Source organism: Anopheles arabiensis, chromosome 3, assembly GCF_016920715.1.
Source record: "Anopheles arabiensis isolate DONGOLA chromosome 3, AaraD3, whole genome shotgun sequence".
Classification (NCBI taxonomy): Eukaryota; Metazoa; Arthropoda; class Insecta; order Diptera; family Culicidae; genus Anopheles; species Anopheles arabiensis.
In genome coordinates this window covers 15,981,049-15,994,002 of record NC_053518.1, presented here as the reverse complement: position 1 = coordinate 15,994,002, position 12,954 = coordinate 15,981,049, and the positions used below count along the sequence as shown (strand labels likewise).

At 42.4% G+C, this 12,954-nt stretch overlaps 1 protein-coding gene across 1 annotated transcript; it reads left to right on the top strand.

Moving 5' to 3' along the window:
• Positions 1-1,836: 1,836 nt before the first annotated feature.
• On the top strand, positions 1,837-9,611 carry LOC120902085 (laccase-3-like). The gene is made up of 10 exons (XM_040310573.1): positions 1,837-1,946; positions 2,031-2,226; positions 2,289-2,835; positions 2,903-3,022; positions 5,381-5,507; positions 5,602-5,768; positions 8,080-8,278; positions 8,376-8,603; positions 8,702-8,929; positions 9,056-9,611. The coding sequence occupies exons 1-10, from the start codon at positions 1,850-1,852 to the stop codon at positions 9,205-9,207; spliced, it is 2,061 nt and encodes a 686-aa protein (XP_040166507.1). The 5' UTR covers positions 1,837-1,849; the 3' UTR covers positions 9,208-9,611.
• The last annotated feature ends 3,343 nt before the right edge of the window (positions 9,612-12,954 follow it).

Here is a 12,954-nt window from a genome sequence, read left to right as displayed (position 1 = left end):
CATCATCGTCGTCATCACCATGATAATATTAATTCTAATAATCTATTGCCACATATGTATCATTGGAAAAACATACAAAATCAATAAAATGGCATTGGAATTAATCAAAGTTTCTTATAATCAATCAAACACGCAACGACAAGATCGTAACACTTTAGCATTAAGCTCATTATACAGTGCGAACCATATTAACGTATCAATTAATATTACATTATTAAAATGATGATCAGTAACTCGCACCCTACCGCCTCGCCATATGCTTATCATCTTGACCAGCACATTACAAAGCGAGTAAAGGGCGCATTTTGGTTAGCTGTTGTTCGTTTACATAAGTTACACATTGGGAAAACGCATTAGTAACGGTAAAGGTAAAGAAGAGCTTAAACAAACTTTCCTCACAAAAATAGTTACGTATTTCAGCCCGAAATTACCTTTCCAAGACCAAAGTAAAACAGCCAATACTTGTACGAGGAACATGTTTCGCATCAAATTTGTTTCCCCTGGCAGAATGGAATTAAACGAACACATCTTCAGAAACAAAACTCGTGTAGGTTCCTCTCGGGGAGGAAGTTTTCATTTTTCCCCCCATTGGCTCCCCGTATCAGTAGTAAGATGTCATTCGCTGTAACGGGGGATGTTGGGGAACGGCAAAGTTACAATTAAAAACTTTTCGACGCATCGCACCCGGATCGCGGCCGCTGTAGAAATTAATTAAAGAACCATGTTACGTTGTGTAGCCTGCTGATGCTGTGAGGTCGCCCTGCTGATATGGGGGAAGCAATGGCGCGTCGTAGTTTGTACCGAACCTACAGCAACATTTGCCATGTTGGTGCGCTAATCGAGCGATAGGACCGAAACGCAAACAACGTCTGTATGTGAGTGTCGTTTTTTTGTTGTTTTTTTTCTTCCACTAACTTCTATTCCTTGTCGTCGTCGCCTGCTCCGATGCGAGGATCAAAGCTTGGGGCAAAGATTTTTAATTTTGAAAGTTTTGTGTCGACCCGCGTCTGCACGATTGATCGCTTGATCGCTTGAAAACGTAATCGTCGTTATTGTGTAGAACGGGGTTTAGTCTCAGCTTCTTAATCTCGTTTGTTGGTGAAACTAGCTTGACGCTTGTTAAAATGTGTGACAAGCTGGAAAATCAAATCATGGAAATAATCAAACAAAGCAAAGTTTACATCAAAGCACACGATTCAAGAAATGGCTTGGACGCTAATTGACATTGTTTTAATGTTTGGTATAATAACATAGCAACAAGGTCGATTCTGCACGTATGTTTAAAATATAATAACATTCTGATAAAGTCTTTTTCGCCCATTTCACTTAATTAAAATTATCAAAACTCATCCTTTTGCAGTAAAACAACCGCCAATGCATTCACCTTGAACGAACGTCTTGAATGCAAAAGTCTTAGCTTTCCTTTTTGCACCCACCCCAATAAATAATTAATGTCATAAAACCCCGTCGGCAAATCGTTCCAATTAAAACATTGTAACATTTCCGTTTTGCTCTGTTCCGTGTCTCAAATTAAATTGCACACAAACGGGCAGACGCTGTTATCGCTCGCCGGGGCCCAACCAGACGCTCATTAACGAACTCTTAATAAATCACGCACACCCCAATCAACGGGCCCGAACGTTGGGTCAGTTTTCGGTTGCTCCCCAAACCCCGATCTGATGTAACAAGGGTGTCAGAGTGCGCGGTGAGAGGGATTGATTAGACGACATTTCCACGTCAGTATGGTGATAACGCTAAAGTTCCAAAATTCCATTGATGGTACCACAAAGTTACCAAACCGACCAACCCGACGACGCATCATTTCGTGACGATCACTTGCGGCGAAAGGATGGAACGGAAATGGTGCTACTACTTCCCCGTTTGGTTACTCCTGGGAGCGGTGTGCTTAGTGTTTGTCGTTCGACATCTGTCTTACCCGAAGGCGGGTGAGTGTGTGTGTGCTTTAGCTTGACTGGTTAGTAGCGGTCTTAGTAGTGCATTGATTCTCCATTTTCCCTCCCCGTTGGCAGTGTTTCCTTCGGTGGGTAAATTTATGGCCGGACCACAGTTTCTCGACGCAGTTCGTTCGGCCAAAGACCGACCGGTTCCACTGCAGCTTGCAGAATTTCACGAAGGTGCCGAGTGTGATCGTATTTGCACGGAACGGGAAGCCCCACGTGTGTGTTACTTTCGCTGGATTGCGGAACATTATGCGGCGATGGGATCGTAAGTATGGTGTCGTCAGCCGGGCCAACGCCACGATCATGATATGTCCCTCCCCACTCCAGTGCGTGTGGCGATTGCCGATGGGGCAATCGAAGCCACTGCTTTCACCCGCAGTGCATCACGGCGGACGGTATGGAGCGGGGCGTACTGGCCCTTAACCGGCGCATCCCGGGCCCAACGATCCACGTCTGCCGGCACGATTTGATCGTGGTGGACCTGGTGAACCACATGGAGGGGCTGGAGTCGACCATTCACTGGCACGGTGCTCACCAGTACGACACACCGTGGATGGACGGCGTGCCAATGATTACGCAGTGTCCGATCCCGAACGGGGCCGCCTTCCGGTACGCGTTCAACGCGTCCGAACCGGGCACCCAGCTGTACCACTCACACTCCGGCCATCAGAAGGCGAACGGGCACTATGGGCTGTTTGTGATACGATCGCCCACCGACATCAATCGCCATCTATACGATTACGATCTGACCGAGCATCACATCATCATCTCGGATTGGACGCTGGATTTGGTGGAGAAGTTTGTGCCGGGACTGCAGAGCAGCACCGTGCGCATGGACTCGATACTGATCAATGGGCGAGGGCGACATTTTGATGTAAGTGGACTTTTGTTTGTTTGTTTTTTCTTTGTGATCGCAACACTTTCTTTGGCTACTCGTCCAGGAAGAGGAACACGAACTACAGACGCAGGCACCGTTGACTGTGTACCGGGTGAAGAAGGGCTACCGGTATCGGTTTCGCCTAGTCAGCAGTGGCAGTCAATTTTGTCCCTTTCAATTACAAGTAAGTAGCAAAATTTATTTTGACTATCAACTAGAGAAAGGATTTTTTTAATCAAATAGTCACTTGTTATCTGTAATTACTGGCTGCGTTTGTGGAATCAAGTTGAGCGTATAATTTAAAGTAACTAGTTCGTTATGTCTTGATACTACGTGTATAGCACTCGATTAATTGAGTCGCAAACGGTAAAGATAATTTTACAAACTGTCGTTTATTCAATCAGTTTTAAAATTGGTGGTGTCTTTCCGTGTTCTGATTTGCAACTAACCGCGTTTCGCGATGGCGCCCTGTTCTCGATCAGCTGTGCGAACTTGACCCTGGTTGAACCGCTACCTGATTGGTCCTATTCTGAGAGAACTAGTTGTCGCACAAACTAACCCTGTCGTCCCTTTCGGTGTATCTGGTACGCCATCTGACGGGTAAAGTGGAAGTTAGGTCGATCTGCTCTTGACGATGTTTACAAATATTATTATCTATCTACATCAACGCGGTCTATATCGTGCCAACATGTCTCGTAAGCCGTTCTCGTGGTACATTCGTCAACTCGTACGACTTAACAACATGCCCGTCATGGGTTCAAGCCCCAAATGGACCGTGCTGCCATACGTCCTACGACTATCATACTATGAGGGGAAATCAACCAAGCCCACAAGTGGTACAGGCAGACTATTGACCGACAACGTTTGTTGAGCCAAAGAAGAATAAGAAGAAGAAGAAGAAGAAGTTAATATAATTAATGATGATAAACTAGCAACAGTCACTAGCAAAAAGTAAAAAGTAATTAAGAAATAGTAAAATATTATCACCATGATAAGAATCTACAGGGTAAAGATAACTAGAAAAAGTAAATACTTACTTATAGTAATAGTAAAGAGCATACAACAAAAGTTTAGTTTAAAAAAAACTAGCTTAAAACGTTATGATCGTTATGACAATATTTGAAACCCAGAAGAGGTTAAATTGAATGGGCAAAAATTAGTAGTTACGATGAATTTTCTTTATAAGCTTTACTGATAAAGTAAAGATTAACTCTCACTGGTTCTCTGTATTTATAGGCTTGTTAAAGCGTGGCGTACAAAAATATGTATGAACTGCTGGTTTCTATATTTTAATTTATTTTTGCTTTTTTCTATAATAATTATTCATAACATGTTTCTTAAGACATACAGTTATTTTAATTAAATTTTTACTTTTACTGAAGATTTTGCATTAGCGAATCATATAGTTATTTACTACTATAGTTATTTAATATTTTAGAGGGGAAAATATATGTCTCAAATCTTTTAATTCACGTAAAAAATACTTCTTTTATGTTTTACTATCAATTTGATTGAGTTTCTATTTCTTCTTCTACTTCTTTGGCACAACCGTTTTCGGTCAAGGCTTGCCTGACTTATTGATTACCATAGCAAGATAGTCAATCCTACGTATGGGGCCACGGTCTATTCGGAGCTTGAACCTATGACGTGCATGTTGTCAAGCCGTACGAGTTGACGACGACTATACCACGAGACCGACCCTTTCAACGTCTATTTCACATGCACAACATATATATGATGGTTACATCAGGAGATAAGGATTTTTTTCAGGACTTCACACTATAATAATGATGATATATTTACATATTAGTAATACATATTTACAACCTTTTCTTTTGCACTGTTCTTAGAAAATATTGATAGTCTTTTTAAAAGCTTAAACGTAATTACCGCACGAAATTCTAAGAAATAAGCAATTATCGTATCAGTTGACTGATGTCTATGAAAAAGAAGATACAAGTAAAAACAAAAGTATTAGCAGAAATTCCACACAATATGTGGGATAAGCTTTAGAAATTGCATAAAACTGTTACAACGGTTTTTTTCAGCTTATTTTACAACATATAATGCAATGTTTATGAACAATTATTTTATCAAATTGCACAGCATTGCGGGCAACATGTTTCCACACTCTAATTTGATATCGTTTAATGGTGTTTTTTGCGCAAATGAATACCACATTGCACAATATTCGGCTGAAAATCGTTGATAATTGGCGTGTTGTTCGTATATTTTCTGGGACTTATACTGGTACGATGATACTAGTGAGTAAGCTACTTCTAGGAAAGGAGAAAACATTGTGTTTAAGCTTCATGAAAACAACGCTGCCTAATCCAAAAAAACTGCAAAACCCTCAAACACAAAAAGCATACCTCATGGCTAATAATAGCCTGAATTAGTATTTAAAGCTAATTTGTGTAAAGGTAAAGCAAATGGGAAGAAAGACTCTCTATTTTATTTAAATCCTGTTTCCATTTGAAACACATCATCTAATTGGGTTCAATTGTTTCCTCCATCCCAAATCCCAATCACTTCCCGATAGATTGAAAAGCATCGAATGCAGCTCATCGCAACCGATGGAGGCGCCGTGCAGCCCACGATGGTCGACACGCTCATCTCCACCTCGGGCGAACGGTACGACTTTGTGCTGTCGGCAAATCAGAAACCAGGTATAGTACCCAATTCCTTTACCCCTGCAACGCTCGCTTGCCACTGATGTTCAACTAATTCCCAAACCCTCCCGAACTGTACCCATTCCAACAGGTACCTACTGGGTGCGGGTCCGTGCCATTGGCTTCTGTAACATCGAGCGAAGGGAAGAGTTTGCCGTCCTATCGTACGAGGACGAAGCGCCCCACGTACCGGAAAAGGTTCTAGCCTACCCGAAGCGTACGCCTCCCAGCTGGGACGACCGGTTCCCATCGGGCACGGTAAGTAAACGTTTAATCGTCACCCACGTGCCATCCGTGCATTCGCTTCGAGCGAATTCCCACGTGGATCGTGTCAACGTGTCTGTTGGTGCGCGCGTTGGTGCACCGAACCTTACTGTCTAGATTGTACGTTAGAAAAAGAAGAGAAAAAAAGCAAGTAACAACACACACACACACTAACAAACTATTCAACGAACGGTGAGCGTAGGAACTGATCGAGGCGGTTAATATACGCCCCGTGGCAAATGAGTTTCTTTCTTCAGGTGCTAACGGAAACAAACGAGCCTCATTATGTGTTTGTAGCTGACCAGTGGCTTTTCTTTTTTCATTCATTTTGCTACCCCCCTCCCAGCCCGGTCTCATCGTTTAATCATTATCGCCCACTTATCGCCCAGCCCAAAACGCTGGTCCAAGAACCATCTTCGGGGTTTGTTGGTTTATTTTGTTGCCGCTTTTGGGCCGCCCATCCGGCTGCTAAGCGATCGGTAAATAGCTTCATTTATTAGAATAACGAAATACATCCGCTTGTAGCCGTAGGGCGTAGGTGTGTGATGAGAAATGGGCGCTTTATTTGCGGTGTAGCTCATCGGTGTACGAAAAGAGAGAATATATTAATTATTTTCATTGGACTTAAATTCTTTATGGAGCTAGAATTCTAAGATTAAGAAAGGTTCTTAAAACGTTGTACTCAGTGGCAGTAAGTGTCGCCGTTAGAGGTAACACGTGCATAAGAAGCTGTTATCGGATATTCAATAGGATCCGATAGTATTTTCAATTTGAAGATTGGATTTGATCTGATCCCCCAGCCAGTACTACTAATCTATCTAACTAATTTTACTATCTTAGCTTAGTATTGTAACCTATTGCAAAAGCTTATTACAATACAAACCAAGCAAGTGTTTTTTTATGGCCGCTTTGCATTGGTAGATGAAAGTGTAAACATTTTTGTGTGTGTGTTAAGTTTTACTTGAGCGTTTTCTATAATAAAACAGTTTTTTTAAACAAATACCGGCAATACTTCAACAATGCATGACGCAACATGCTAGTTCAAATTACAAAACGGTACTTTGCATACCTTTAGGCGCTAGTAACAGGAATTGGTATTTCCTAGCAGATGTATTGCCATTTTATGCAACATTCTTTTAACAAGGTCATTGCCACGTTGGTGAGATAAGGACAATCTAACAAATTGTTAAGATAAACATTTGCCTTAGGGCATTAAAATGCCTTAATATTTGCCTTAGGTCATGATTAACATGACAGGATTAGGGCGAACGAAGAGGTGCTCATAGAAGCATAATTTATCTTCTTTCTTCCATTTTTTTATTTATTAACACATTAGGATTCCAGTGAAGCAATCAAAGGGAAATGCCTATGTATGTTAAAACAACTGAAGGTTATGGCATATGTTTGCAACCAGAATCCATTGAACAGGAGATATAATTTAGATTTTTTACATGTTTTTATCCTAAAGTTATAGTTGAAGTGACGAAATTGGAGCCTTTATCCATAGACAAGTAAACATTTAAATACTTGAAAAAGTCTACCCCAGTCAAATGATGTTCTATTACTCAGTAGTACTAAAGATATCCTACAGCATCGTATTAGATTGGTTACTAGGATACATGATGTGTATGGAGCTCAAGAAGCTCTTAGCTCAGCAGCCTGAAACTATCCTATCTACTAACTATTGCCAATTTTATTGCCTTAAGAGTAAATTTGTGTTTACTTCTTAATCCTTTTATCTTCTATCACGTATAAAGTAAACAACTTGAAATGTAATTGAAATAGACAACAATACAAAACAATAGATAAAGCGTTCAAAACAATGATAACTATATTATCTGGTGTAAAACTGCGTTGATTGTACTTACAAATGAGTGCAGCACAAACGTGCTGTGCGTCTTTAAACCCACCCATTGCATCCAGCGCTACCTTTTGAGTACTCTTTTTACACAACCAGTAGCATAATTGCTTCATCGAAATAGAAAGTAAGCGCTCCCGGGACGAAAGAACCATATTCGTCAGCAAAAGTCCCCCGCGGACGGCCACTCGAAGCCACTCTCGGTTTCGAGTGGCGATCTATACTTACACACTCTTGAAAGGTCTTACTTTAGACACCGTTCTAATAACAAACTCCAACTAAAGACTCTGTACCACGTTCCACGCTAAAAAGGACAAGTAGAACAAAACAAAAACAGCCACAACACGCCGTCATTATTAATAACGAACTTCTCGCTTCGCCGCGTCGCACCATCGAACAAACCGTGATGTAATCGTGACTGTTCCTGTTCACCCCCTCCTCCAAAAGGTTCTCAACAACCCGAACGCCACGTGCTACGTACCGGACGATGACGATCTGTGTGTGGCCGATCTGGAATCGCACGAGGTCCACCGGGACGACGACCTGATCGATGCAGCACCGAACAAAACGTTCCGCATCCTGTTCAACACGTTCACTGCCGACCCGGCGGTACTTTTCTCCGACCAAGGTTACGTCCGTTACATGAGTAAGTGACCCTTCCCTTCTTCCCCTTGCACACACACACACACACACACTCAGGAATAATGTGATGTGACGTTGGTGTGTCCATTTTTTACACCCAGCCGTGGTACTTACGCTCAACAACATCGGCGTCACGAACAACATTAGCATGGTGTTCCCGGACTTTCCGCTGCTCACGCAACCGGAACTGATTGGCGGCGACGGGATGTTCTGCAACAACACGCACCGGCCGGCCCGGTGCAAACCGCACCACGCCTGCTTCTGCCTGCACCGGCTGAAGGTGGCCCTCAATGACGTGGTCGAGATGTCGCTGATCGACGACGCGGAAGGTAACGCGAGCGCGGTCGAACGCGCGTGCCACTTCAGTTTGTTTTATTTCTAATCGATTGACATTGTTTTTTGTCCTGATACGCCACCCCACCCGCAGTGGTACGCGACCTGTACCATCCGTTTCATCTGCACGGCCATCGGTTCATCGTGACGGGGATGGGCCAGCTGCCCCAGTTCGGGACGCAAAGCGAAAAGGTGGACTTTGTCGAGCGGGCTCGCCGGTACTCGCGCACCATGCCTAGCGACCATAACCCACCGTACAAGGACACTGTGTCGGTGCCGTCGCGCGGCTACACCCGCATACGCTTCCGGGCGGACAATCCAGGTAGGTGGTACGGGGAAGTACCGATGGAAACAGGGAGGCAGGATGCACATTTTAATTTTACGCCCATTTTTTATTATTTTTGTTCCTTTTTGCCCATTTGCTCGCACTCTGCAATCACCCCGGCAGGATTTTGGCTGGTACACTGTCACTTCGAGTGGCATCTCGGCATCGGCATGAGCTTTGTGCTGCAGGTGGGCGAGCTGGACGAGATGAAACAGGCCCCGAAGGACTTTCCACGCTGTGGCAGCTACAAACCGGACATCTACACGCAGACCTAGGGTGTTGTAAATAGTTGTTGTCGACGTTCTTTTTTTAACCTTTTGAACGAGAGAGCCTGTTGGGCTCGCTTCACTGGAACCGCCGTGGCATGCGTGTCGCTCTAAACTTACCAGCTACAAGTCTCCCAACCTCCCCGCGCTGCTATTCCAGGTTCCGGGCAGTTCTTGCGCTTCACCGAGCAGTTTGAATGTAAATAGCAATCTAGCAAAGTCATGCGACCAGAAGTAGATTATGCTGTGCCCGTGTCCGGTATTTTACTGGACGTGGTGTGTGTTTGTGTGTTTTAAAATAGTATCTGACATGCAAAGCAGACGCTGGTGGTATTGCTCTTTAAGCTGCTCCAAATTGAATGTATTATTAAGTAAGCTATAAATATAAAGTGTCGTTAAGTTGTAGGTTTGTTTTAAAGCGATGTAAATAAAAATAGTACTGATATAAATAGGCTGCCTTCTTTATCATTTCGAGCGATACCTGTCCATTGAGGTGTAGGATCGTAAAATCGTGTTTTAGAGTCGTGATAGCACGGTTGCTCTATTTCGTTGTAAAAGTGAAAAATAGGAATTATTTAGACGTTTTTTACGTATTTTTTTGCAATTAGCTATTGAATAATTCACTCATCAGCGAAATATTCTTCCAAGAGCGTATTTTTGTTAGTATGTTGATACATTTTTACTGTATTTTAGCGGTTAACTAACGGTAGTTTTGGCAAGTGTTCGTCCCTAGAATTTCCTGAGTCTACACTTCAATTAATCTTATGTTATCGTTTTGTGCTTTAGCCTCATTGTAGATATAAAACGATCAGCGGTACGACTTTTTTTCCATTTCAGTAATTGAAATGCAATTGCCTCATCAGGCCTCAGTTTCTTTCCCCTCAGTGATGCCGGGGAACCACATCCCGGGGAGACAGCTCCAAGGATGTAGCTCTAAGAACAAAGGGCGCTGAGCTTAGTTCCGGTTGTTAAACACTTAACTATGCACTTGTTATGGTTGTTATTAAAGCTATCATTATCGTTAGTATGTTTGCTCTAGTTGACGTTGGTTCATTTCAGTTGATAAACAAATCAGTTAGAAGTTTAGTGTCATTTAGATAAGATGGTTTTATAAACTAAGGATCAAGTTAAAGAAAAAAAAACATTATTTCCGATCACTGATAGTTTAAATCCCACTAAAGAATTCCGCACAGACGTTAACCTCCTTTAAAATATCTAAAACAGCTAACGATACACCGACTGCTACCTTGAACAACCCCAGCAGATTCATTGGATATCATTGGACGACCACGAAACAGATGATAAAGACCTTACACCACGATCAACACAAAACACTCGCCATGGACCTTCTGTTTGCATAAGCCCTAGATTGCATGGGGCTGTAACGCCGCAGTACACTACAAGTCGCAATAAACGTGCGATTTACAATCATGCCGACGCGACAATCATGCAGAAATGGTGTTATGGTTGTCGATCTGTGTGATGCCCAGGCACTCGGGTGTTGTTGCATTTTTTTTGCTTTATTTTTTTCTTTTTAAGGACCTTCAAGATCATCTGTAGATCTTAAACGGATACAATAATTTGATCCATCTTGACTGACTACATAGTGGTATACAGTTTTAGATACACACAGACTGTAAAATAGTTGCATAGATCCCATGGTGCAGAAGTCTTCCAAATAGCCAAATTTATACAAATATGTTGTATTGAGACATGTTTTTTTTATATTTCAGTAGGCAAAAAATCAGATTTATTTCTAATTTCGGTTTTGTTCGAGAAAATGAACTGAAAAGTTTACATTTCCATACAAATTGACTAAAAAATATCTTCTATTTGGCTTAACATCCTACACGGGCATACCGGCCTGTACAGATTTTAGAGACTTTATTCAGTACCACGCAGCCGAATAGTCAGTCCTTGCTACGGGGGGATGGTCCATATGAGGCTTGCTCCGATGACGGGCATGTTGTTAAGTCATACGAGTTGATGACTGTACTATCAAACTTAAAACCATAATTCATTCAATTTCGAGATGATTTGACTGCAAGAATAGAACACGTCTGTACATGCTCTCGAGGGCTGCTCTCGACTCCTGGTCTAATAATACAAGAACGAACGTATTTTGTTTCTTGTACTAATTTGACCCCCGGAGGAAGAACTGATTATTAGGTTGAGGAATAGTCATCAATTACAAAACCATGATTTTAATAGCCTAGACTTCATTCAAATCACAGGAGTTGATAATTTTCAATATATTCTATATTTATCTAAAGCCCACTGTATTGTTAGGAACATATCTTAAGAAATCTTCTATTAACAATATACTTAAAGACTCTTATCTAACTTCCGAGAAGACTAAAATCCATACAGCAAACCTCTGCATAATAAGAACAATCCCAAAATTAATTCGCAACTAAAGACCAACTTTCCCACATTAACACACACACACAACCGCTTAACAGCTAACGGAATACTACCCAGATGCATCTAATCGTATAAACCATAAACGTGCAACGTATTCGCGCCAAACGATAAAGCCAACTTCGCTGGAAACACAAACAGCGCTCAAAATGCCGCTTACCAACGTCACGACAGAATGGTGTCTACGAAGCCGTTTGCCTGTGCAAACCCACAGCCCGACAAAAGCAACCCACCCAACTTCTGAATGCCGTAAGCAGCAGAGCACAAACACCGTTCGTCATCTGTTCCTGTGGCTGCATCCCGCTGGTGCGTGCATCTACTTAGCACCTGATCACAGGGAACCAACGGTTGTTTTCGTTTGCGTTGGGAAACTGGTTGGGTGTGTCTGGATGTAACTGGCATTATGATAGTGCATTATTGCACTGCATTCGGGCTGCTTCTCTTAAGCCCTTTTATGTGGCATTCCAGGAATCGATCTCGACCAAGAATACCAGGCGTAGATTGTTACTAACGCGTGGGGGTTTATATCGTTCCCGGAGGAAGAGGGATTACTGATTGCAGGGATGTGTTCGACCGATTCTACAGGCACTAAGTGCTATCGTACTAAGCATCTTTGGGGATAACAGCAAGATTTAACCAATTCTGAGTACAAGTTAGCATTATTTTAGGAAGCATTCTTACATCGAACGTAGAAGGAATGTATTGCATTTTAATTCCAATTCTCAGAAGAACACGATTATAAATTCAATCTTAACAGCAATAGATGTACATAGTTTTAGCTTAAAAATGCTTCCTTGTGTTTACATAATCCATAATACGTTTGCATTAAATGGACCACTTTTTCTATAAATGCTAAATGCTAAATAAATGCTCTCACCTCGTAAAGTAAACAGGAACTGTTGCACAGCTTCCTCAAAACCCCCGATAAAGCTAAATTCAATCTTTCAAGTGTTGTCCGATTTGTGCTTAAAACCCCGGAAGCTTTGAAGCCACTTCACTGAATTGGTAAGCATCATCCGAAAAGTATTGCGAAACATCCATAACCTATTCCTGGCAATGAGCAGCCCCTAGCTAGGGGGTCTCTTGTACTAGAATCGTGCCTGTGTGGGGTTTCCCTGCCTAAAAGAAGAGTAAAGCTCACCAATACGACATGGGAGGGGTTGGCACGGTGACGGGTACAGATCCCGACGTCACAAAAAACCTTATCTCGAAAGCACTAAAGCTGTAAGTAAAGCCCACGGCTTACCGGCTCACCCCACTCGAAACCGACCGCCGTACCGGGGGTGAGCTGTGGCCAGGCCAGACATTCCATCTTATAAATAATTTCACCCGCCA